The 27060-nt window shown below is 38.6% G+C and overlaps 2 protein-coding genes across 6 annotated transcripts in view; both read right to left on the bottom strand.

The window, feature by feature from the left end:
* Positions 1–1972, bottom strand: part of znf512b (zinc finger protein 512B) — a 45691-nt gene extending 43719 nt beyond the window's left edge. For 3 of the 5 annotated variants that reach the window (XM_036132748.1, XM_021316259.2, XM_036132751.1), the window contains exons 1-2: positions 1608–1803; positions 856–1342 (exon numbers count right to left, since the gene is read on the bottom strand). The gene's annotated coding sequence lies outside the window, so the exon portion shown is untranslated. Of the gene's footprint in view, positions 1–855; positions 1392–1607 lie in introns of those variants that run through there. The other 2 variants (XM_036132750.1, XM_036132749.1) reach the window with 2 other exon arrangements.
* A 4477-nt stretch (positions 1973–6449) lies between these two features.
* Positions 6450–27060, bottom strand: part of samd10b (sterile alpha motif domain containing 10b) — a 40501-nt gene continuing 19890 nt past the window's right edge. Inside the window, 2 exon segments of the mRNA XM_036132766.1 lie at positions 6450–9174; positions 17436–17576. Of these exon segments, the coding sequence (XP_035988659.1) occupies positions 9152–9174; positions 17436–17576 (164 nt within the window). The 3' untranslated portion in view covers positions 6450–9151.

The raw sequence follows: 27060 nt of genomic DNA, 5'->3' as shown, positions 1-27060 counted from the left end.
ACTTTTGTTTTGTTGTTACAAAATAAATATAACAATATATTGTTTGCCCCTTCCTACAAGTTTGTACCCATGTGCGTATCAGTTTATTTTTACCTGTAGTAAAATATCATAAATTGTAAAAAATGGTGATGACATTGCTCGAATCTTGACTCTAACGGTAGATTAATTTCTGAAAACTTTGCATTAAACCCTGGTTATGTTTATTTTGGCTCCGATCCCAGTTCGGAGCAGTTGATTCCTATAAAAATATGAGAAATTATCAAACCAAAATAACTCCAAATGACATCCGAATGGCAGACATTACTCACTGGGAGTCATAAAACCAAATGCCCCCCTCAGTGGAGTATGAGCAAATCATAGGAAATAACTTGAAACGTTCAGAAAATAGCCGATCGCTCCATTTCAAAAAGGACAAAACAGATAATGCTGCAATATATTACTTTAACAGCAATATGAATATTTTTTTAAAAGGAAATATGTAGTTTTGTGCAACCATGTGTTTTTTTCCCCCTTTCCCTTATTGGTTAAGCTCTGACACCAGCCCCATGTCTACAGGTAGAATAAAAACATACTATTTTGGAATTTGAGAAAGCTATATACTGAACATGACAAGAAAACCCCCATAAAATATGAATTATGTAATTTTAGGGTAGCCCCTGCACCCACGGGTGACGTGGGAAAAAAAGTGTGACACCCTGAAGCCAACCTGCAAACAAGTATTTTTGTCCTCGCTGCACGTGGCTCTCTGTTTGTCAGCCACAGCCAGGCTGGATTTCAAACATCTGAGTAAATAAAAAAAAAAACAACCAAAAGTGGTCCAATTTCTCGCCCCCCTTTTAGTCCGACCACACTTACCTGAACCGTGGGCCAGTCACTCAGCAGCACGAGCCCAATGAAAGGGGGGGGGGGGGCGCCGGGTCACCCACGTGACGAGAGGAGGAGGTCAAGAGACAGGCACCGAAGTGGGCGTTTTTTCCACCAACGCGATGTTACATGGCAATCACACCTGCTTGTACGTCAAGGGCCGCTCAGACAGGAGGCCGGGGGTGGTGGGGGGGAGACACGGGGACGGGGAGGGGGGGGGACGAAGTGAGGTGGTCAGCCTCCAGCCTCGTCTCCTCTCGAACGCGACGATAAAGAGGACAAATCACAATCCCGACGGTCCACGAAAAGAAATCCGGCGTGGTTTCGGCTCCTTTCCAGTCTCCAAACGCATTCTCCTCCTTTCCCCGCCCGCATTAACATGTACACCACGCGGCGCCTCTCTCCGACCTCCGTCTCCTCCTCGGAGCCTCCAGAAATAGTCAAAAACAGCCAGGGAACGCGGCCAGCTCCTCGGCTCCTGGAGGGGAAAAATATTAGAATACAGAATGGTTTATATAGGCAGTGAAGCAAAATGGCGACTTTATTACGAAGGAGGAGTAAAAAAAAAAAAAAAAAAAAAAAAATCCCTGCGCTGGCTGTAGCTTAAAGGGAGGCACGAAAATATGTTTAGTGCAGTAATTTCGACGGCCGTACGTGAGACAGTCGGCTAGAGTAAAAGAAAAACGAGGCGAAGCGAAAGAAGAAGAAACGCCGGATGTCAAGTCCAGTCCTCGGCTCCTTACCTCGGGATTATTTCGGCTTGTTTTTTTTTTTTTCTTTTTTTTTTTTTTTTATATACACGGATTTTAACTCGGCGGCCGTGTACAGTATTACAGTAGTGTGTGTTGGGTCATGCGCGGATCCACTCCACCTTTGACAGTTGCAGCCAACAGTCTTGAAGCAACTCGCGAGCTCTCGCGTTAATATTATCAGTGTTATTATCTATTTCGAAGTGGGTAACAAACAGTGGAAGGGGGGGTTGCTCTGGCTGATAAAGTCGCTGCAGTGTTCCCCGGCTCTCGCTGCTCTTTCGACGTAACCGCGCAGTTCCCTGACGAAAAAAAAAAAAAAAAAAAAAAAAAAAAGGTCAGGGCTTAAATTCCTCATAATATCAGCACCCGTTTAATATTTGCATCGAGCTGCTGCTAAATAGTCCACCAATCTGACTCGCAGCCTGTCTGTGCATTTCTTTTCCCAAAAAAAAATAGTATTAATTAAAAAAAAAAAAAAGTAGGGAATACCAAATGCGCCAAAAAATTTACTGAACATGCTGAGCTTAAAGCAAAAAAACATTGTAATTCATCATCTACAGTCTGTGGTAATATTTTTGTTGTATTGCCACGTAATTCAAGGTCAACATTAGCAATCCTATTTACTTGAAATAATGTCACCCGCGGGCCTAATGCAATATTTAATATGCATTAGACGCTCTGTCAGCTGGCTGCAGGGTGTGTGCGCGCATGGCTCTTCATCCATCTAAAGTGGCTAATAATAAATGTTTCACATATGGTGTGTGAGCCTACATCTCCCTCATAAAGACAGCTGACTTCATGAATCATGCATGGTTTCGTTGCCACCTCTCTGTGTTTTAGTACAACAACAGAGGGACTCTCTTACTCTTTGACTGGTGCCAGTCAACATGGACTGAATATTCTCCTGTTAGTGGAAATGATCTGAAACCATGATGTAATTTATGTAGAAAAACAACTTTAGGTGTCGCCTGTGGAGGGCAGCAGAGCTTTATTTTTAGGATCAACAAACTAGAATCGATTGCAAGGAAGGTGTCCCGTGAACTAAACATTTTAAACATGGTGTCGAAAGGTTAGTGTTTGAATCATCGTGAAATTAGCTGAGTATAAAAGGCAGATGGGGGGAAAATAAACAACAACAAATTGATAATAGATGAAAGGTGGCCGATATTAATGTTTTTGAGTCATGCATGTAAACAAACAATAAAAACATAAAAAACTATTTCGTACTAATAGTTATTATTATTATCATTATTGTTATGGCAAAGTATGTATTTTATTGTAATGTCATTGTAATGTTTCTACTTATCATGGTGGTTATTAATGGTAATACTACTACTACTACTACTACTACTACTACTACTACTACTACTACAACAAAACAACAACAACAATAATAATAATAATAATAATAATAATAACAAAACCAATACACCTATATTGTCCCACAATGGTAAATGTATTATCGTTATGGTAATTAATTTTTTTGTTGTTATTAAAGTATTTTTAGTTATAATGTGTTTTTTTTTTCTTACACAAGTTGCTACTACTAGTAGTACGACTACTAGTACTAGTAGGGCTTAAAACCTTCCTTTTACCCAATGTTTTAATGGCCTTCTTTAAATGCTTTGTTTTGCTTTTAATTCTCTTGCATTTAATGGCCTCAAAACTTTTACTGGTGTGTTTTATTTGCATTTTAAAGTACTTTTTCATATTTTAGTAGTTGTTTTTCAATCAACTGTAGCATTCTCATATTATTATTATTATTATTATTATTATTATTATTATTATTATTATTATTATTATTATTATTATTATTATTATTATTTCAACAACGTTCATTTGCATAACCCTCCCACTAGGGGGCAGTGCAGTTCAAATTTTCTTAGCTAAAACAGGACAACAAGCACCTATCAGGCATCATTGTAACTTTAAAATGTGAAAATTATTTGTATTTATATGTCGTTTGGGATATCATGGATTTGTTCACAAGTGCCTTATATTATTATCGGGCAGTTATGAACAAATCCAAGATGTTTCTGAGTTATAGACATTTAGTTGATGAAAATAAGTCCATATCCTGCTTTGTAGATAATGATCTGCTTTGCTTTGCTTTGTTCATCATGGGTGTTAATAAAGTCTATAATAGTATCCATCTCTATATTTATTCAGTAATAACCCATGGCCTGTACATTTGGAACCACTGCTTATCCTGCACTTGCTGCAATTGCACTTCTGGTTAGACCTAAACTGCATTTCGTTGCCTTGTACCTGTACCTGTGTAATGACAATAAAGTTAAATCTAATCTAATCTAATATAATCTAATCTAATCTAATAAATGATTTAACCAGGGCACTGTTTGACCCATGATGAATTCTTTCGAGCATAGCACTTACAGTTTTTCAGCTTTCTCTCCTCCTCTGTTGTGCAGGCAAACTCATATGTAAACTGGCCACTCAAAGAGGCCAGAAAATTTGATAACTATTTTTTTTTTTTTTTTAAATTCTCCTAACTTTTCAAATTAAAAGCCACAAAGCACACTAAAACTTTCACGCTGCTATGCTTTAACACTCTACTTCAAAGTTTGAGCGCTCATAAAAAAATACAGTTCTGAGCTATGTATATCACCAAGTGCCTGCAGTCAGCAGCTGTTAACGGATAGGTTAGAGACCTAAGAGGGTTTCTCATTCAGTTTCCGAGCTGTGAAGAGGATTAAGAGCCAGCTGATCAAATCAGAAGAAGATGGTGATAAATCGGAAGGAGCAAAGAGTTCGGAATGGCCGCATTTTTATTTATTTTTTTTTGAGAACTGTCACAAAAGCTTTCACAATGGGAGCACTATTTCCAAATGCCAAACGGAGGAAAACAAAAAGAGAACCATAATACCAAACAGACTCCAATTAAATGAAGCATCCAACCATCTGCCGTGCAGATTTATTCCCCTACCAAGGTTGAGAAGGTCACTGTTCACTGAATCTGTTTATCATACGTGCCCTGGAACTAACAGGTGAGATGCTTGATGCCTTGCGGTAATTGGGTCTATTTGAGTGTGTGTGTGTGTGTGTGTGTGTGTGTGTGTGTGTTTGCGCACGTGTTACGGATGTGTGTGATGATTTGTCAGCGAGGGACACAGTCAGCATCTGTTTAGGCAACACTTTGCACTCACAGAGTCAAAGTTGTGACTCATGGACCCCAAATGATGTTTCAGAGAGCATATGGGAGATGAATGAATATTTTAAATGAAAAGTCAATAACACCTAAAATGTACAAATGTGGTGTTGGAGTTTGTGTAATTATTCCACAGAAACTGTTTAGAAAGAAAAAGAACATATACATATGAAATATATCTTATTTGTGAACCCAGTAGAATTAGATTTGTTAGTACCGTGTGCTTACACTGACTTTTCCATGCGAAGCTTGTTCATGGTTTCGTTCAGGTGATCCTCTTAGCTAAAACGAGGCTTTCAAAACAAAGGATGCTGTGCCAGCTGACAAGCAGGGTGGTGGTAGCATCATGCAGAGGGTCTGTTTACGCTGTCACTGGTACTGGTGCATTGGACAAGGTGGGTGGGAGGATGAAAACTGAGTACAACCTCCAAATTCATCAAGTTCAGCTCAACTCAACAGCTAGAAGGCTTCAACGTTGGCACACTTGGCTGTTTAAACAATTTAAAACAAAGATCCTAATCACACACAATATATGATTTTAGAATTGGTGAAGCAGGGCGACATTAAGGCGGTGGAATGGATAAAATACCAAATATTAGTGGAAGTGTATGTATAAAATTGGGCGTATAATTTTGACCTGAGAGAAAAAGCTAAAGAAATTCAAACATACGCAGAAATGTCCTGAAATTGTCATCCACCTTAAAAAAAAGGCCATTATTTGATCATTACAAGTCCGTTAATCAAATATTCATTCCTGTTATGAGTGGACGTAAACTTCTCTCCTATTGTATGGTGGGTAAGTTAGCATTTAGCATGATTGTGAATAGGTGTTCATGGTTTTCTGCGCTCGCCATCTTATAGACCGACAACCTATCCGGGTGTAACCCTGACTTTTTCACATGGGCCACAAAAAAAGGCCTCTGTGTTCCTGAACCAGACTGAGTGATGTTAAAAGAGGGATGGATTTAATGGCCACCCCTAATATGACTCAATCAATGCTCTGATACAAACTGTTTCTTAATGTATTTGTTCTCTTGATATGTTTTTGTACGCATAACAAAAGCATCACCGCAATTTCATATCTACTCACATAATTTTAACACATTAGTTTACGTTATGAGAATCACTTGAGAGAAACACAAACAAATACAAACGAAGAGCTTCTTATTGCTAAACCATCTATTAAATATGCAAATTAGAACGTATACACTCATAACATTTTCAAAAACAAAGACCAATTTGAATGGGAGCAATTAATTTCGCTTCTCACTAATTTCATTTTGTGTGTTGCAAAATTAAAGAAGGAACTCTGATTACATATCTAATTTGGGATTATGCTTAATGCACTGCTTCAACATGTTTGTTTCTGAAATGATTTTGCTTTTGAGCAGTTAGAGAACATTTTCCTTGATGAGAGCAATGCCGACTTTAAATATTCAGGAACAGAAGACACAAGAGATAAAAGGTTCTTTATTTAAGGTAGCTGAGGGTTGACTTTCTTCCCTTTCTCTCTGCTGTGTCTTCTGTTAAAATCTTTATCTTTAAAAGCTTTTTTTTTAAATTATAGTCTTCTTGTTTTAACATCATGTGGCCTGAGCTAAAACTATAAACTCAACCATACAGACAATAATAAACCTTATTAGCACTGAGAAGATCAGGGTCAGCAGTTTTTCTCAACAGGTTTATTAAAAAAAAAAGACAGTTGCAATTATGTTCCATACACACATTTATGTTTGAATCTGTAAAGCAGATAAATATGTTATAATTTAACAGTTTCTGCCTTTGAAACAGTTAACCAATAATCAGTTAATATATTAGCCAAAGGTGTTGATATTTACAGTGCAATAGGTTATCTAAAAATAACACAGTGTGTTTTCTTTCCTTTAACAGTCTCTCACTTTGCCCTGCGGCGCCTCTGGCAACGGACGCATGGAAGAATGTTGGATGGGCAGGTTTTCTTCACTGGATGTTTGTTTGTTTTATTCATTTATGTGACATGAGAACCGTCATCCTCCAAAGCTGCAGCGTTACTGCCTGGAGTTGAATCTGCAGATCTGACTTCAGTCACTTGTGGGAATCTTCCATCTGGCTCGCCGTCATTGTTGTCAGTCTTGCTTTCTGCGCGTTGGAAACTTCAGCTTCATCTCAGGGAAAGAAACAGGACAGAATACAACAGAGGGCTGTATTTTTTTCCCCCCCTCAGTGTCTGCAAGTGACAGATGATGCACATTGTAAAGTTGCACACACAAATTACTTCCTTTCCCTCGACAGAACCTCACAGCTCTGTGGAAATTATTTCTTAATTTAGTTTCCAGACAGTCCTTTATCATCTACGTGTAACAATTTAAATTATTGCTTTATCAAGCCTAAGTAGTCATTGAGCAGTGGGTTAACTCCAGAAGACCCTCGGATCAATTCATTATTAAATCACAAATACACAAATTAAGGTGTATGTTACTTTACTACACTCAATTATATATAAAGGTCACATTTTTCAATACTATTCAGCCGAGAAGTCACAGTACAAAAATGATTATTGTGGGAATGACATTCATCTAAAAGTCTCGCCAAATGAAATTTTCCATCATGTTACATTAGTATCTCTGCTTGAAGATATGATTCAAGGAATTATCCCCGACTTCATTGATGCAAAACATGTAAAATAATCATCCGTGGAATGGTTCAGATTTTCTGTATGGAGCTCTGTGAAAAGTTTATGAGCAGTCAATCCTTACCTGCAGCAGATACCTCTATGAGTAATTGGCACACTTGTTCTAAAATGCATATTGCAAGACAGACTGAAAATAAAATAGAGTTTACATGAACTGTTGTAAAACTAGTTACTTTACACTGCTATGTTTTTTTTGTTTTTTTTTGCATCAGGCAAAAACAAAGTGGTTCGCTAACCAAGTCTCACGTGGAGTACTAATTGTACTTGGCCTAGTTGTTCAGTGCACATAACCATATACCTCTACAGCATGTGAATAAAGGCAAGGCAATTAAACAGCTATTAGTTAGCATAAAAGCTACAGTTTTAGCAATGATTTGATTGAATTTGACTTTGTAAAGTGCCTTGCGATGAAATGTGTTGTGAACTGGCGCTATATAAATAAAGTTTAACTGAATAGTTCATTTTACTGCCTGCTTATCCATAAAGCCGGTGTGTCATCTGCACCCACCCGCTGGGGTTCCCATGGAGCCCGCGTTTTTGTAACCGTGCTGACTGTGTACTCACCTGAAGAATAAATCTCTCATTCAAAGGGTTGCACAAAACAAGCTGCATCTAAGCACAACCACGAGTAAGATCAAAAGGAGAAGCAAAAGCAACAACAACGCCTGTTCTTTAGAAATTCAGTGTAGGGAGAGACTGCAGTCTTCCATGTTTGAATATTCCCCCCCCCAGAAACAACAAGTATTTCAAACTGTTTTGATATCCTGGTGAGAAATCCCTTAATTGTTTCTTTTCAGTTCATTATTTTTCCTTCTTCTCCTCTGTGTAAAACACTTGTTAACACACTTTAAACACCAACACACTGCAGTCTCCACAAGGCTGTTATGAAAACTGTAAACCTCTGAGAGGAACTCTTTGGTTTAACTGAACCACAGATATTATGAATATGTATTGGTTATCGGTGAGGCCCAAATGGCTCTCACACACAGACACAGAGAGGTGTGTTAATGCCTTATGTTTCAAAAAAAACAAAAAAAAAACAGTGTTTGAATGAATCATATGGATTTTTTTTTTTTAAATCAAATTTGATTTAAGATGGCAGAAATGTGCTTTCCAACAAGGCCTCTCCGGACCAGCGGTCAGTGTGACTCTCCAGGTAAAACCATCCACTGGATATCCGAACTAAAGTTGTTCAGAGAGCTATCTGCTGCAGACAAGACTGCTCACGACTGCTCCACAAAACGACTCATTTAACTAAATATAAGCGGGTCTCTGTGAATCCAATTTGTCAAAATCTTAAAGTCAAAAACAGATCCATATTTCTGTCAGCGCTGTCCACTTGGTTCAATCCAAACGAGACACGAATCACAAGGGACATTTGCAACGACCGCACCAGTGCCAGGTCCGGATCATCACTAGAATAGTGAATCTTTCATTGCATCATTATGTTACAGAGGGTCTCCCTGCTTTGAACGGCTCTTTGTCTCCGTCATGGATCCTGTAAAGCAGATTGGCTGCATTGAATGAGAATCCTCCAGACCAGTTGGCATACAGTCTATAGGCTCGTCCTTCCCCCCCCCGCTTTCGCTCGTTGGTTCCCCGCTCACATATCTGGAGATAGCAGCTCTTCCGCTGCTCCTGGAGATGTATTGTGACAGGAGATGAGGGAAGGGACTGCCAAGCACATCCTGGGATGAGCTAAGAGAAATTTCCAAAGGAGGCTGTGTGGAGAGGAGAAGGGAAGAGAATGAGTGAAACACCAGAACTCAGATGGGAACAAAGACGTTTTCTTTAAGCGCAGCGATCGACCGTTCCCACATCAGGCCTTTCAGCAACTGCTAGGTCTGTTCAGATCACCAAGAGCCTCCATCAAGATCAGATTTGTTAAAGTTACATTTCCAATCAAGTAATTAGTGTTGCTGGTCACCCTTGTGACAATCTCATATTTTTTCATGTTATAACCACAACCTTAATTTATATTATTTTTTATGCAATAGATACATAAAGTAGCAACATGGTAATGGATTAAAGGAAGCTGCCATATGGGTTTTAAAATATTTTGCAAACAGTTATACCAAAAAGTGTGGTGTGCCTTTGTATTCAGGCCCTCTGAGTAAACAGAACCCCTTTTCAATGCAATTACAACTCCAAACCTGTTGAGGTACGTGTCTATCAGCTTTCCACATGTACAGACTTATTTTTTTGCCTATTTTTTTTTCAATTAAAGAGTTTTAGAGCTAAAAAAAATGTAAATTTCAGTCTCCTCAGTAAATCAGCACCAGCAATCCGTCCTTTTGTGGTGGGAGGAGATCAGATGTTTTAATGACAATCTTTGCTGTCGCTTTAATTTTTCCTAATTAGCTAAGATTCTTGTACATGGCAGATGGCATTAGACAGAGACATGGGCTCACTTTGATCAAAAGTTGATATGTTTTGCAGGGAAGAGCCGTTGGCGGTTTATTATAAAGATAAACCAACAGCTAGTCCCTCAGCAGAAGGAGGAAGGCAGATTTCTCACTGGGCTTTGATTTGAATCCCCGGTCCCAAAAGTTTCTAGATAGAAATCGTTGCACAGAGCACTGAGCGCCGTGGCTCTGGCTGGGATATGGAAGACATCAACTTTGCCTTTCAAAACGCAGTTTCTAAAAATAAAAAAAGTACAACATGCATGCATAAAAATAGCAAGGCAAAGGTTCTTCAAATCGATGGCAGGGTTCTGTTAAAGAAAGAAAGAAAGATGAACACGAGCTTCCTGGAGTGTCAGCTGGGAATGCATATACTCATCTGAACTCAGCTTTCAGGCTTTGATGTGAACTCACAAATCTTTCAAATCTTTCAACCGCTCTATGTTTTGAGAATCCTAGAAGATTAAAAAGAGGCTGTGAAAAGTTTATTTGGTGATAGAGCAATCCAACATCTAACTATGTGGATATTGATTATTGCAAAAAAAAAAGAAAAGATTATGACACTGTGTGTGCATTTGTTTGTGTCTGTTGTTGTTTACATATACCCATAATAGGCATGAAACATGGATTCATTGTGAGCTAATGATTTATTTAAGTCTCTATCTTTGGGGGTTTGATTGTTTGCATAGCATACAACTTTAATGGCTGATAAAAACAGATGATACACAAGCTTTATTTGTGTTCACAAACACACGCAAATCCATCTTGTCCCGCTTCAACCATTCCAGACCAGTCCAAAACGGGCCAGCCAATCACGTCCCAGTATTATGGTTTAAGGTGGGACAAACAGCTCTGACAAAAACAAGAGCTGCCGGGCCCACAGCCGAACCAAAATATTCATGGCGGTGCAGGAGGACGCATGAGTAGCTGCCGCTATGACATCTGTTTTGTCAGAATAGAATAGAATAGAAGAGTGTGACTATTCAAATAAGCGCAATTTGATTTAGCATAACTTGTTATGGTTTCTCATGGCGCATGCTGCTTCGACATTTTCATTTGATACTGTCATTGGCTATAACCAACCTTTGGTAGGCGGGCCTTAGGTGTTACTTCGCCCAACCAGCTCAGAAAGTTCTGCTAAATGTCCCTGCTTTCCCCGAACGGATTTGATGGGAGCAAGACCAGATTGATAATGTGCAGAACGTAGAGCGCTACACTTTATCAATCTGGCTGGCCGGGTTAGTAAAAAGAGGTACAATGATAACAAAAAAACAGCATCTGTTGCCAATAAATTGATTTTATCTTCTTTCTAAATTGTGTTTTATGTCTTCATTTATAGCATCAAACTATGCTTTACTTTTTCTAATTTATATCACATTCAGAACATCTCAAGACTCCACAGTGGTTCAGGACCCCCAGTGAACTAGAGTTAGGCCCAGAAATATTTGGACAGTGACACAAGTTTTGTTATTTTAGCTGTTTATGAAAACATATTCAGGATACAATTATATAATAAAAATTGGCTTAAAGTGCAGACTCTCAGCTGTAATTTGACAGTATTCACATCCGAATTGGAGCAAGGATTTAGGAATTACAGCTCCTTCGTCTGTAACCGCTTCTTTTTCAAGGGACCAAAAGTAATTGAACAATTGACTCAGAAGACCGCAAAATAAATAACAAGGCTGCATGGGCTCTTCCCTCGTTAACCTGTCATCAATTAAGCAATTAAAAGATCTGGAGGTGATTCCATGTGTGCAATTTGCATTTGGAAGCTGTTGCTGTGAACACACAACATGCGGTCAAAGGAGCTCTTAATGGAGGTGAAACAGATCAACCTGAGACTGAATAAAAGAGGAAATCCATCAGAGAGAAAGCAGAAATGTTAGGAGTGGCCAGATCAACAGTTTGGTACATTCTGAGAATAAAAGAGTGCACTGGTGAGCTTGTGAACTCAGAGCCCTGGACGTCCACTGAAGACGACAGTGGTGGATGATCTCAGAATCCTTTCCATGGTGAAAAAAAACCCCTTCACAACATCCACTCAAGAGAAGAACCCTGGAGGAAGAAGGTGTATCAGTTTCTAAGTCTATCATAAAAAGAAGACTTTATGAGAGTAAATACAAAGGATTCACCTCAAGGTGCAAACTATAAATCAGCCTCAAAAATAGAAAGGTCAGAAGTGACCAAATAACACCTGAAGAAGCCGGCCCAGGTCTGGAACAGCATTCTTTGGACAGATAAGATTAAGATCAACCTGTGCCATGTTTTACATCTTCTGTAAGACATGGTGGAGACAGTGTGATGGCATGGACATGCATGGCTTCCAATGGCACTGGGTGACTTGTGTTTATTGATGACGTGACAAAAGACAGAAGCAGCCGGATGATTTCTGATGTGTATAGGGAGATACTTTCTGCTCAGATTCAGCCAAATGCAGCAAAGTTGATTGGATGGTGCTTCACAGTACAGATGGACAATGATAGAAAACATTCTGCAAAAGCAAGTATGTTTTGGATCATATAGTTTTTTAAACAAATAAGTGTAATATTCTGCAATGGCAAAGTCAATCACCACATCTCAACCCAATCTAGCATGCATTTAATTTGCTCAAGACAAAACTTAAGGCAGAAAGACCCACAAACAAGCACCAACTGAAGACAGCTGCAGTAAAGGCCTGGCAAAGCATCACTGAGGAGGAAACCCAGCGCTTGGTGATGCCCAATGGGTTCCAGACTTCAGGCAGTCATTGCCTGTAAAGGATTCTCAACAAAATATTGAAAAGTGACATTTTACTTAGGCTTATCTTTATTTGTCCAATTACTTCTGAGCCCCTGAAATGAGGAGTGTTTGTATAAAGATAGCTACAATTCCTACACGAACCACTTGAATTAAACCATAAAGTCTGCACTTCAATTACATTGTAGTTGTTCAATTTTAAAAAAAACAACAACATTGTACGAACGGTCCAGTACCATTTTAATAGCATTATGCTTAGGTTCTGTTTTGTTGCCACGGGTGGTGGTGCATTGCATAAAGTAAATGAAACGATGGAGACTGAGACATGCCTCCAGCCTCTTCACGTTTGGAATGGACAAAGCAGGGTTTCGATTAAGCTTCTGAAATGGCCCCCAAGCACAACTAGTTCTGATCTGAGCCACAGTATACCATCCCTGTTTCCTATCTTTTCCGATTTACCACACAAATGCAACCTAAGCAAGCCCCAGTGGCATCAAATGGAGTTTTCGCTCAGCCTCCATAATCCATAGAAAACCTCTAATCATTACCCTTTAATTGCACCTCGAGTTATACTTGCGGAAGTACCCTTGAATGCAAATGTATTAACTTCTTAAACTGATCTGTTTATTGAGGTAAACACAGTAAAACAAGGGTAAACATTTTTAAAATAAGCTTTTCATATTTTTGTTACAGCTTTTCCGGCCTCCACCCACTTGATAGATAGTAATCAGAGCTAATATGTGGCCCAGGCATTACAAATATGTTTTAATTATTACGATAACTAAGCAGCTGGCTCTTTTGCTACACTATCCTCAGTGTGGCAATTTCACAACCCAGACCAGATGTGTCATAATGCATGGTAGCTTGAACTTGCACAACCGATCTATAAAGAAAAGCTCTGCGGGTGAGAGGACCAGAATAACATGTCTCACTCCTCTTTCTAAAGCCAGCTTGCGTCTGTAAGGTCAGCAGTGACGCTGCGGTGCTGTTATGTGGTTCTCTGATCAAACTGCGAGGCGGACATTTTATCGGTCTTCAGTAAATTGGGTGAAAACTCCGAAAAAATGTCATAAAAAAAGTGACATAAACTCTAAAGCAAGGGTGTCCAAACCTTTCTTCGTGTGGGCCAAAATTGTTAAGTCAAAAATACTGGAGGGTCAAAAATGCACTTTAAAAACCAACTAAAATTACCCAAACAGTATATTGTGATTTAAATTTGTTTTTTGACCTGCTCAACAAAATATGTGCATGTAATAATTTAATTAAACAAATGAGTCAGATGTTCTGTAGACAGAGGACGTATAAATCATTGTAAATCCAAAACTTATAAAGGGTTTTGCACGCTTGCTTAATTAAGAGATGGTCATAAAGTTTGAAACTGAAAATAACTGAAAAGATATTGATCTATTTTCAGCAATCAAAACAGGATTTGGGTCATTTTTTGAAAACCCTTCCAGTATTTAACCAATTTTAATAAAAAAAATAATATATTCAATGCAGATTTTGGTTCCACTAAGTCTCCATTTAAGTAAGTAAAAGTCAGTGGATAGTCTCCATCTGCATCAAAACGCAAGTGCCGGTGGGCCAAATTAATCATGAATTGCAGAAAAAAAAAATCAGTCCAAGGGCCGCAAATGGTCCCCGGGCCCCACTTTGGACACCCCTACTCTGAAGGGTTTGAATGTGTGTACAGATCTTTGTATTTATCTTTTCAGTCAGCCATAAATGAATATTGTATGCAATTTGTCAAAAGAAAAACTGGATCCAGCATTCCTCCTCCTTCTTGTGAAGGGCTGTGCATCACAGAGCATTTTACACTCCTGATGTGAATAATGGGAAAGCATTGTAAAAGTGTCATGGCTCGGATTAGAGACAGACTCGCATGAGAATTCAGCTGCATCTCTGTATTTCCATCCCCTTCGCAAAATTTATTGTGGGATCAATATTCAATTTTTGGTAAATCCATTGGAGATGTATCAGGCCTGACAGGTGGTATGGCGGCTCCACTTAATCACTGCAGAAGTGCGAGCGTATTAAAAGAATCGTTCAGGGAGAAAAGTTGCGGTTGCGCGCGGAGCCCCGCGAGTGCAAAGCCTAAATGTGTGTGAGCTGCGGTCTGAGTCCACCCTCTTTCTTCCTTGTTTCATGCTCTTATCGTTCCATTTAACCATGACCAGGCCTCTCCACACTATTCAGGCCAGAGCAGCCAGTCGGAGTGTCTATTTCGCTCTTCCTCATTACACAGTCATGCCCACAACATATCACATTTTCTCAGCCTAGTCCTACCTAGTTTGAAATTTAACAGCCATCTTTGTGCGAGCAGAGCATCACTCAGCCCGGATGATTCAATGAAAAAATCCAAACTGTTCACCTCAAGTTTACTAAAAAAAAAAAAAAAGAAAAAAGACCAGCAAAGTTTTGGTTGTGCAAAAATGTCATACTCTTTAAACTTTCACACAGTTTGTCAGATTCTAAACATAAACTTAAATGTATTTTATTGGCAGTTTATGTGATAGACCAACACAAAGAAGCCTATAATGTGAAGAGGAAGGGAAATCATGTATATTTTGCATATATAAAAAATGTGGTGTACATTTTTTATCTTTGGACCCTGCTTATCCCCCACCCCTACAAACATTATGGATAAAAGTTACATTTAAAAATCAAACATATGAGTCTTTGTGAATGGATGAAATTGAAAGTGCTTTGTAAAACAGTTTTTTAACACATTTAAAGCAGAATCTTTGACCTAATTCAACCCTAACCTCCACCACCTTTCACTTTTTGTCTCATTAAACAAACTGGATAATCAGCATCAACCCTCCATCCCAATATTTTTTCACACCGTTATCACCTCTTATTTTACTCCAAAGTTGAGAAAACCCAGGCTTCATATGTGGTCGCCTAATTAGCCCGCCCTTATAGCTCGGAGTCAAAGCCTTGTGAACTGAGAAATTACGTTTGCACTGCCCAATTAAGGGAGGTGTCTAACAGGAATTTAATACTCTCTCCTTGCCCATTAGTTGTTTCGCATCTTTGAGTTTAATTCTGTCTAACATGCTTGGCTGATTTGAAGGTCATAAAAAGCATTCCATAGACTATGAATTGTGCCATTAGGAGATTTGTGCACACTGACTCAATCAATGTGGGTGGAAAGGTGATACTTTGACTTATATTTTGTAGGATAGTTTAAAAAGTGGGGGAGAAAAGTGTCTATATGTGTGGGGCATATGTAATATATGCACAAAGGGTAATAACGCCTAATCATTAATTCACTTTGCACAGAGCATTGCACTGGATACAGATTTTATTCAAAAAATAACTTAAGGTGCACAGATTAGGCGTTTCCTGGCTGATATGGATCTCCAGTTTTGTCTGAGGTCTGAGGGATTTGGATTTTGACTAATTCTGACTTTTTTGTCAAAGGACATAAGAGACAAAAAAAAAACAAAAAAAAAAACATAATGCTGCAGAATCTTGGACTTTGGCAAAAATTTTAAATGAAACGGAAAATTAAGGAATTCTAATACTATTCCCATTTGTCCTTCTAAGCATTATGTCCCTAACCATTCTCTGCTTTTTACTAAATTTAGAGACTGCAACAAAGCGTCATGCTTTTAGAAAATTACTTTATGAAACAAAAATGGTGGAAGTTTGAAGTTTCAATGCACTAATTGTAAAGAAAACAAAAAATAGGGAAAAAACCTGCTGATCAAAGGTCAGTCAAAACTGCCCAATCTAGATCTTTGGCAAATCACTTAAAAAGAATTTAAATAAACCTCCATATTTGTCATTACATTCTGTTGTCCCAGCTCAGAAAGCTTCTTAAGAAACTTTAACAATTGCATGCAAATTGTGAAAAATGCTGGGCATGGCTCATGTTATATACACAAACTATTTATTCTAGACCAATTCTGAATGTGGATAAAAGACTTTTAATAAATAAATAAAAAAGCCTTAACAGAGAAGTGCACTCTCAGACTTTATTAGTGCATTAAAGAGTTACCTTAAAGCAGTGGCAGATATGCAGAAACTAAAAAGTAAGAGCATCAGCATCATGCAGGCTTAGGAAAGGAAAACCCTGAGCAAACATCACCTGAATTACTTGAGGTGTTTGCAGTATCAGCTCATAATTATATATTAATAGCAAAAAAAAAAAAAAATAGTACACCTAAACTAAGCACAGGGTTGAGCATTTCTAGGATTTGTGAAACAAGTTATGCCTTTTCAGCATGCATCCAATAAATAACTAGAAACAAACTTTTAGAAATACAAAACCAAGATGCCCATTGTGGTCTACCACTACTGTTCTCCTCTGATTTTAAGCATGTACTAAGCTAAAATGCTGCTGCTGCTGAATTTAGGTCAGAGTTTTAGAATTTACAGTAACTGACAGAAAACCTGAACTTGGTACTTGTCTCTGAATAGAAAAATTATAAAAACAAGCTTTGCTCTTATGAGTAAAAGCAATATTACAGAGTTTAAATTATGTATAAAACGAGTTGCAGTGATCACAAGATTAAAGACACATGCGGCATTTGGAAGAAATATTGCACATAAAGTAAATCCCTGGTTTCAGAGATCGTCTGGGCTTCTTTCCTTGTGGCTGGGTAATAAAACTGGTTAATCAAACTCTCACTGAGATACATTGCAGCAAATCCTGAGACCCAACCAGTAAAAGCAAAAGCAACTCCATTCGCGGGTCCAACTCCACGTATGTCGCAGCAGGCGTGCATGCTCCCAGACAGCCTCCTCCCAATTTGAACAATGTCAACACAATTTGTCTGTCTTTATTGCTCCCTGTCCCAATGAAACAAAACTCAAGTTACATGGTGACTTACTTCGGCTAAGGAGCTGCAAGTTGCGAACCTCTTCTCTGACCTGCAGCTGAAGGACTTGTTGGAGGACTTCCTGCCTCAGGGAGTCCTGCACAATTCCCATCCGCTCTAGCTTCTCCCCGTTCAGCCGCAGCAATGCTCGACCTGCCAGTAGGAGGTTGGGGAATTAGAGAAGTGTTTTCCTTGCAGTTTTTTTTAAGTATACCCTTCCCTCCTTCCTTGCACTGAATGTCAATGTGGATTCTTAATAATTTAATAGTGCTATCAAGAAGTTTGCATACCCTCATCTCCAGCATGGATGTCCAATTCATTTTTGGTTTTTAATGATGCAGCTCATCCATGATTTGTTCAGGGTGAAAAGATGATACAGTTTGCAACTTCAATGAGCACTGAACACAGGAAGAGCATGGACATGTCTGGATCTATTGCAGATTATGCAACCCATACACCAAATCTGGATTAAAATTATTCATACAGGCTCAAATATATACATACACCCCAGAAAAATTTGGCAAAAATGTTACCTAACAGCTTGCATAAAAAACAAAAAAAAAAAAGCTTTTTGTTGCCATAAAGTTTCAAGAATCATTCTGGCATAGACATTTGAATCGTATTCCTAACAAAAATGTTTGAGTTAATTTAAGCTTTGTCCATTTATTTTCAGTGCGTGTTTGGAATCATTTCCATGTATCACAATGATATCAAAATTTGAATTATTTTGTACTTAATTTTTCGTGGAGTCAAATAATTAGGATGTAGTCCTTCAGCTTCTGCTTTGTGCAACACACCAGTGCCCTGGCCAGCAAAACAGACCCTGAGCATGCTGCTACCACCTCCATGCTTGACACTTGAGACAATTTTCCCAGGCATGAAAGCCTAACACTGACACCTCCAAATATCTTTCTTTTTATTGTGGCCAAACAGCTCAATCTTTGCCTGGATTTTTTTGAAAACATTGAAGCGTTTGGTTTACTGATGTTGGCAGCTTCCAATTTTACTTGCACTCGAAGGTGTTTCTTTCTTGACTGGCATCTTTTCAGTCCATTAGTGATTTTTTTTTTAATGACACCGGTATTTCAGCATCTTCCAGTATATGACATGCAGTGGTTGTATCTGGCTGATCAAAACCAATATTACCTTTTCATCTGAGCTCAAAGAAAACTTAAAGAGACATGGGCATTCCAACACGACAATAATCCTTAAAGCAGGCCAAAATTGGATCTAGGCTAAGATTAGGCTTCTGGAATGGGTCTGACCTCATCTCTATGGAAATGTTTTAGATTATGCGTAGCAGCCAAATGTATACCAGTAAACCAGCTAATTTAAATAATTTTAATTATATTTATCAAGACTATTTTTCACGTATCTAACCTTACATATATGCCAAGATCTTGTTGATTATTACAAAGAATGTGTGGTGTCCCTGCAGCTCACTAAAGGACATTTTTCCCCAGTTGGAAAGCGGATATATACCTGAGCCTCCATTTAGACCCTGTGTGGAGCAGAGAAAATATGCATCAAATTCCAATTTATGCATCCAACTCTTGTTTTTTTATCATTGAGGCCGCACATTGTATATAATCAGCTCACTCAGAAAACAAGTAGACATCAAATGCAATTTTTAAAAGCCTAAAGTTAACATGACATTCAGCCTCATTTTGAGTCCACGCATACCCGATTTGCACCACAGGTCATGACAACCCTATTTCAACCTGCTTACAGAACCACAGTAACAATACAACAGTAAGGATTAGATTCCTTCATGCCGTTCTGGAATACTGTCGTAAAAAAAAACGGCAGGTCTAAAACAGAGAGGCGACAGAAATCACGAAGAAAACAAAAGTGGAAATTACACTTTAAATTGCTGTTTTGAGGTCTGCACATGGTTGTTTAGAGAAACAAAATTCATGTTTAACATTTATGATCCACTACATAATAAATTATGTTTGAGCTTACAGACCTACTGTATAATTTACATAAGTGATCTAGCTATTCATTAACTGCTTAGCCCTACAGCCCTATAATTGGTAACAGTAAGCAGGTCGGCACAGGGAGTGATTACTATGCCTGTTTTTTTTTCCTTTTTTTTCTTTGGCATTTAACCCTCAGGACACACACGTTTAATATATCATTACCCAGTGTAAACAGAATTTAAAACCGAGTATGCGGCACAAAAAAATGTATCTGCAAAAAGGGACAGAGACTGCTGTGGCAACAAGAGCCAGTGTGTCCTTCAGTCGTGCAGCAAGAGGAGGAATCCATCATACCTGCAGCAGCTCTGTACGACATCCAAAACATAATTAGACTCATTACTCATGTGGCTCCCTCTCTATATCATTCCATTCATTCCAATTTCCTTCATCTACATATCTATACATCCTTTGCTACTTCTCGAGGTCCACCTCTTCTTCTACCTGTTCAGTTCAATCTCTGATTTCAGGTATTTCAAAAATAAATCCTGCAAAACTCAAACTAGTTACTGGTGCATTTTTTTCTTTCTCCTGAGCAGCCAGTAAGCTTGAATTTGGTCTGAATGCAGTAGCAGTGAAGACAGGAGTGGGATAAAACACACATGGTCCAGAAAAAAATAAAATAAATCAAAAGACAGCTTTCAGTTTCCTTTGATCCCTGGGCCCATGGAATGTGAGTAAATTCCCTTAACTGAGAAACAGAAGTCATATTTTATGAGATTGGCTTCACAGGGCAAAACAGCTTTGAGGGTTTGATGGTATGGGTTAGTAGGGATCTCCTAATAGACCCACTGGAGGCAGTGCTTCTGCACTACGTGTAAAAAAAGACACAGCATGCCTCAAATCACATTAGAGAAAAAGCATGATAAACAATGCAAAGCCCATCCACTTGGAACTGACAAAAAAAAAAAAGGCAAAAAAGCTTTTTGGATTTCAGGTTGTTAGGGAATCAAACAGACACAATCTATGTTTTTAGTTGAAATTTCTAATTTAAAAGATGTCATCCTAAAATCGCAGTAAAAAAAATATTCTATTGTCATCTGTATATTGGCACAGGTTTTTGAGTGATGACAAATAGAAACAACAAATATGACAAATATGCGACAGACTGGCGACCTGTCCAGGGTCTACCCTGCCTCTCGCCCAGTGAACGTTGGAGATAGGCACCAGCACCCCCCGCGACCCCATGAGGGATAAAGCGGTTTAGAAAATGGATGGATGGATGGACAAATAGAACACTGACTATCCAATCAAATCCCTCATCTGTTTATTTAACAAACCTCTTGTGCAGGCAAAGTCCTCCCTCAAATATATTTATGACCCTTGAACCTTTTTCGTATTTTCACACAGCCGCTTTAGCGCATTTTATTGGGATTTTATGGAATAAACCAGCCCAAAGATTTTGTACAAGTAAGAATCTGAAAATTGTGGTGTGCATTTCCCTCTGGCTTCCTTTATTCTGGTACCCCTAAATAAAATGCACGGCCTTCAGAAATCATTTAATTAGTAAAAAAGTGGAATTGTGACAGTACACTTAATCGTACAGCTCAGCCCTGTCGGTTCGGTAAAAAGAGATAGATCCCAGCTATCACTAACCTCTGATATGTGGGAACACTTGGGAACGGTTGTTTGGTGGGCTTATACCTTTATATTCCCACGATGTTTAAGGACTTATTTGATTCTCATCTAGCTTCTTGCTGCGTCAGAAAAATGAAACCTAACAACCAATTTCTGTGTTAACAAATTCTTGAGGATTAAACAACGGCGGTTTTATTTTGCTCATGTATTTAGTATTTTTCAAACTGAAATTAACAAGTTTCCTTGTGTATACACTCATTAACGTCTTTGCCTTGCCTCCTCAAAAGCCCCGTCGTTTCTGGAGCTTGCCAAAAGCGCTACCAGCGTGTCCCAGAAACCCCCCCCCCTGCTTCTGCCCTGTGAATAAGTGTGTACAAACGAGACAAAGCAGATGAATGGAGCTCAAATCAATTCCCTTCAGACAGACTTAATGCAGCTCCTAATAATAGCCTGCAGCTAGGAAAAGTATGCTGTCAAAGGGAGAAAAGAGACACAAAAACAAAAGCTTTTTTTTTTAATGGAGATCGCTTTCCTCAATTTGGCTTCAAACTAAATTGCTTATTAATGGTGTCTTTGGGCACATGGGAAGCAATTCTACCTTGGCTAGTGCAATAATGACTCTTAAAGTGGTCTGAAAAGCAATCGAAAAAAAAAGCAGAAAGGTAAAGACTTCCTTATGTAACAGAGAAAAGTGGTTTAAATGTCATATATAGGACTTCTGTTTTTTTTTTTTTTTTTTCCTGGAGGCAAATATAAACTATGACATTCCTAAAAGCTTTTATGCATGTGTGCATAAATCACCAAAGTTATGTGTATTCCAACAGGAATATCATTCCTACCTGAACCACAAATCATTCCTAATTCAGGGTTATTGTAAACCTTTATTTAAACCACAAAGATAAATTTTGCTAAACACTTCCTGACTTTGCTGCCTCAAGAAATCCTCAATGGCAGAAAAGAAACGTGGCACACAAAATATATACGCTGAGCATTTCAGTGCACCGCACTTCAATCTTAGAGCTAATGACGGTCCCATTGTGCCATTCATGCAGGGGTGTTGCCACAGATTTTTGGCACCATGAAAAGAAACAAAACAAAAAAAAAAACTAGTGTTGCTTTAGCACTATGCATCGGGTCATTGTCCTGCTGGAAGGTAAACCTCCATCCCAGTTTCAAGTCACAGGCAGACTGAAACAGGTTTTGTTCAATTTAATTTGATTCAATTAAATGTTATTTATATGGGGCAAATTCACAATACATCTCATCTTAAGCCACTTTACAAAGTCAAATTCATTAAAATCATACAGACAGATCGGTCAAAAGGTTTCCTGTCGAAGGAAACGCAGCAGATTGCATCGAGTCTTTGGCAAACAGCAATCACTCATCCTGGAAGAGCGTAGAGTCACAACTGACAGTCGTCTGCATTGTCGTTGGATTTGTAGCAATCCCTCAGACCAAGCAAGCATGTGACGACAGTGGAGAGGAACCCCCACCCCCCACCCCGCTTTAACAGGAAGAAATGTCCAGCAGTTCATGAATATCCATGAATTTAGCACCCTCCATTTTCCCCCAACAGATTTCCCAGTCCCTGCTCCTGAAAAACATCCCTACAGCATGATGCAGCCACCACCATGTTTCACTATGGGGATGGTGTTCCCTGGGTTGATGAGATGTGTTGGGTTTGCACCAGACATAGCGTTTGCTTGGTGGCTTAAAAGTTAAATGTTAGTCTTTTCTGACCACATGCAGCCACTTTTAGCAACATCTAAACATACCTTGTTGTTTTAACAGTAATGGCCTTTTCTGGCCACTCTTCCATAAAGCCCAGCTCTATTGTGGTCCTATGGACTGATTCTCCAGTCTCCGCTGTGGAGCTCTGCAGCTCCTTTACTGTTACTTTTGGTCTCTGCACCGCCTCTTTGATTAATGCTCTCCTTGCCCGGTCTGTGAGTTTTGGTGACAGCCCTCTCTTGGCAGGTATGTTGTGGTACGGTATGTGTGCAGCTGCATTTTGTAGCAAAAAAGTTGGTAAAAAATGAAAAAATATGGCAAAAGGGTCCAGTTTCACAGGTTATTGCTCCAAATGTGGACTTACCATATTCTCCACTATTATTGGAAGTCTGGGAAAAGGTGCATAATACATTTTTAAATATTATTTATTTTATTGTAGTAGTATAACTCCGCACAGAATAACGTTGAATGTTTCAATCTTTAATTTGAGTAAATTTATTTAGTGGGGTAAAAAACTCCCATGTCAAGAAATAAAACCTTTTAACAAAATCAACTGTGCCATCATTGAATTTGTAACATACTAGGGCCACAACGACGAATCGATAAAAAAAAAAAAAAAAAAAATCGATCAACAATTAAAAGCGTTGGCAACGGATTTCGTCATCGATTCGTTGTGTCGTGCGATTGATGCATGACACGCCATGTCGTGGAGCCGTTTACCCCACCTGCAGAGCGTCGTCAACCCCGACTAGCTGCAGAGCGAGTTGAATGCAGGGAGGCGGAGGCGGCATTTTCAAATACTGCTTTTTTGTTGCAGATTCTACTAATAAAGACACAGAGAACACGGCTCGAAATAAGTCCTCAAAAGATAGGGAGCATAATGCGCTTCACAAAAAAAGCAAAAGTAACATGCGAGATTTGACATGGCACGGGATCACCACAGTCATGATACAGTAGCTGAAACAACATGGAGTCATTGATGAGGGCAATGAGAGCTCAACAGCAGGGTAAGATGTTCAACAGCGGGAGTCCAGCGTGGCCAAAGTTGTGCTTCAGGGTGCCGCCTTAACGTCAGTCTGGTAGTTGGTAATGTGGCTCTTAGCTTGTTAGCTGGTTAATGACAGGAGCTTGTTTACATGCGCAACATTCCCTTTTTGGATTGAAATGCGTTCGGATTAAAAGGAAAGAATGTATTCCGAAAGCACCGTTCATATGGGCTGAAAAATCATATCATCCGATCATGACGCGCGTTTACTTGCATCAAGCTTTAGAAACTCTCTTGACGTTAGCAGAGTTGTTGAATTTCCCCCAAAACAACCGCAGAAGTTTTATACATTTTAATGAGGGAGAAACAAGAACAAACGCGGAGGTGTGCTGGTGCTGACTGTTATGAGCGCACAGAATGGACCAGCACCAGGTTCTGAGATGGTTAAGAACCCCTGCTGTTGCTGTTGAGAGAGCAGGAGGAAATTATGATCATCCCAAAATGTTCTGTGCTGCACAGCAGTTGTGTTAAATCGCTGTTCAAATAGACAACATTGACTATTAAATGATCAAGACAATCAAGAAGCTTATGTTGACGAGATTTTAAGACTATTAAATGATTGACTTAAAATCTTGTCAACATAAACTTCTTTATTTGAAGCACATTATTTATTACCTAATATTATTGTAACAGAACACCTAAGTAGCAGCTCTTTTTGTGTATTTTCTCTGTTATTCTATAAAAATAATCGTTAGTTGCCTTAAAAAAAAACCACAAGTAGTTCTTAGAAAGGTATATAACCACATTATATTCTTAAATAAAGACCAAAAACTGCTGATCATGATAAAATAAGGTTATATAGACTAAGCCTCCACCCTGATAATGTTTTGATGGTCCTTTTTGTGGATAAATATAGCCCCCACACAGGGCACGATTAGCAGATATAAACATAGGTGGTGCCATCTAGCGACAGTATCGCAGAACTATCATAATGCCAGTTTGCTTAATTAATAAATCAAAATTAAATAACGTCGTACCGAGCCTGACCCTCTGCAATGCCTCGCAGTAAAATGGCAGCTCGGTGTGATCAAAGACCAAAGGTTATTAATTAAATAAACCGATCTACAGCAACTTTAAGAGCTTCATATCAGAACATATACTCACGTCAGTCAACTCTGCGGTCTTGTCCCTCTTGGAATCATTTATTTTATTTTTTTTACTAGATCTTAGAACAGTCTTTATTGTTTTGCTGGGAGTTACTAATAGCTGTTAGACGGTTCCTTGTTTGACCCCCTGCTGCGCATGCAGGGTACATACTTCCGTAAGTGTACATAAACACGAAAGGCTTTATTTACTAACAAATTGAGTAAAATCAAAGCATAAAGCACCAAAATAACAATTAATATGCTAGCAGGACGTGATAATCTTTCATAAAAACTTTGTATGCAACCAGACTGAGCTACTGACATATACATTTAAAAAAAAAAAGTCAAATAATGTGGCTATGCACCTTTAAGGGTTTTTTTTACGCTCAGTGCACTTGAATTAACAGTGGTACTTTTCAACATTATGCGATCTTTATAAAATATAGATTTATTTTCAAGCTTTCTTATATCAGAGGTGGTTAATGACAAGTCTGGGGGGGCTACAGCCTCAAATTTATTTTTTAATGCAAAACTAACACGTGGTCTCCATTCCAATTTGCATGGATATTATTAGACATTTCCCTGCTCTGCCTTTTGGAAAAAAGATAAGCAGAAAAAAAAAGAGATTGTGGTAGACTGATATTTTTAGAGTGAATTTAGACTTTAATAAAATATATTAATAGCTAAGCCTTGACTATATGATGAGGAAATCCCTGCACATTACAGTGACTACGTTGTTTACCGCAATTTTTATACTTAGCAGTAAAAAAAAAAATACTGCAGAAATAATTAACCTGTAATAAGCGAATGCAGGCTGCATAAATAAACATTATAAATGTACCATGTGGCAGAACCAAGCTAAGATCACATTACACACACAGTCCGGCGAACTTCACAACCGACAACAGTAGGATTAATAAAATATACTTTTCTGCTGATATGAGCACAAACAAAGCAAGATGATTTCATTGATTTTTTTTTTAAGTAATAGACATACAAATGTAAACGCAATCAATGCTAGTAACTCCACTGGTGTCCTCGGGCAGCTTGTTCCACTGTAACGGTGGCCTAACAAAGAGGCTGAAATAGATACACGTACTTTTGGGTCACTGGTCTAATGTGGTACAGACACAGAATCCAGTACGGAGCAGCTAATATCGTTCACAAAAGGCTGGCGGTTTTATGTAGCACGCTTATGGGTGTAATTGTGTCATGACTCGACAACAAGAACACATTCAGCAAATTAGCATAGGAAAAAAAAAAACATTGGCTTGTAACTGCAGTAAAATGAAATGGCACTGGCACTGCAGAACACATCACATTAAAAATAAAATAATCACATCCATGTAGCTGTAGTTTTGTTAGTGGAAGCCTGTCAACCCTAAAGCCAATGTGTACATACAGCACGTGTCTTCTCAAATGCCCGAGTGCCTACATGCAAATGTAGCTTGAGTGGTGCCTGACCCTACGGCACCATTCAGCAATCTGTTCTCTCTGCAGCCCTGAAATGCCATTTGGCCGGTCAAGGTTCGGGAGTACATCATGTGAAGAAATGTGTATACATTTAGAATCTATGTGTCTCCTGGTGTGTGTTTTTGCATGTAAACGGGGCTGCATTTGCTTTAAAACGATTTTTAACAAATGCACAATTATAGCTCTGTTTTTTTTCTGCAGCCATCCAGTCCTTTGCCTAAAATAGGCTTTACCCTTCTAGTCACCTCTCAATAAAGTCTTTAAATCTCTTTTTTTTTGCCTGAGATTTTTTAGTTTAAATCCCTTTCGACCTGAAAAAGCTAAGCTGCAGAACCTAAAAATAATATCCGTGTGAAGCTTATTAGCATTTTAATGCATTCATTTGCTATGCCTTAGTACATCTAGACTGTATTTTGAAAATAAAAAAGGTCAAGGAGCAATGCCTAAGACAATTTTCTTCAAAGGAACCCTCAAAAGTAATATTCATCTGGAAATATGAATACCCAAGGGCAAAAATGTTAAACTAATCTGGGTGGTTTCATTTAATATTTGGAACAAATTTGAGAAGACAAGCAACAAATGAGATGAATTAGTGGTTCATATTAAGTAAATGGCCAAAATAATTGATTCTGCCATCTCACCTTGCCATTCCTATTCATTTGAAAAGAACTTGTTTGATGGAGCCATGTTACTGTACATCATGCAAAAAAAAAAAGAAAAAGAAAGAAATTATATATATCTGCTTG

Source organism: Fundulus heteroclitus, unplaced genomic scaffold (assembly GCF_011125445.2).
Source record: "Fundulus heteroclitus isolate FHET01 unplaced genomic scaffold, MU-UCD_Fhet_4.1 scaffold_54, whole genome shotgun sequence".
Classification (NCBI taxonomy): domain Eukaryota; kingdom Metazoa; phylum Chordata; class Actinopteri; order Cyprinodontiformes; family Fundulidae; genus Fundulus; species Fundulus heteroclitus.
Note: the sequence above shows the minus strand (reverse complement) of the source record. Positions and strands in the feature narration are given on the sequence as shown.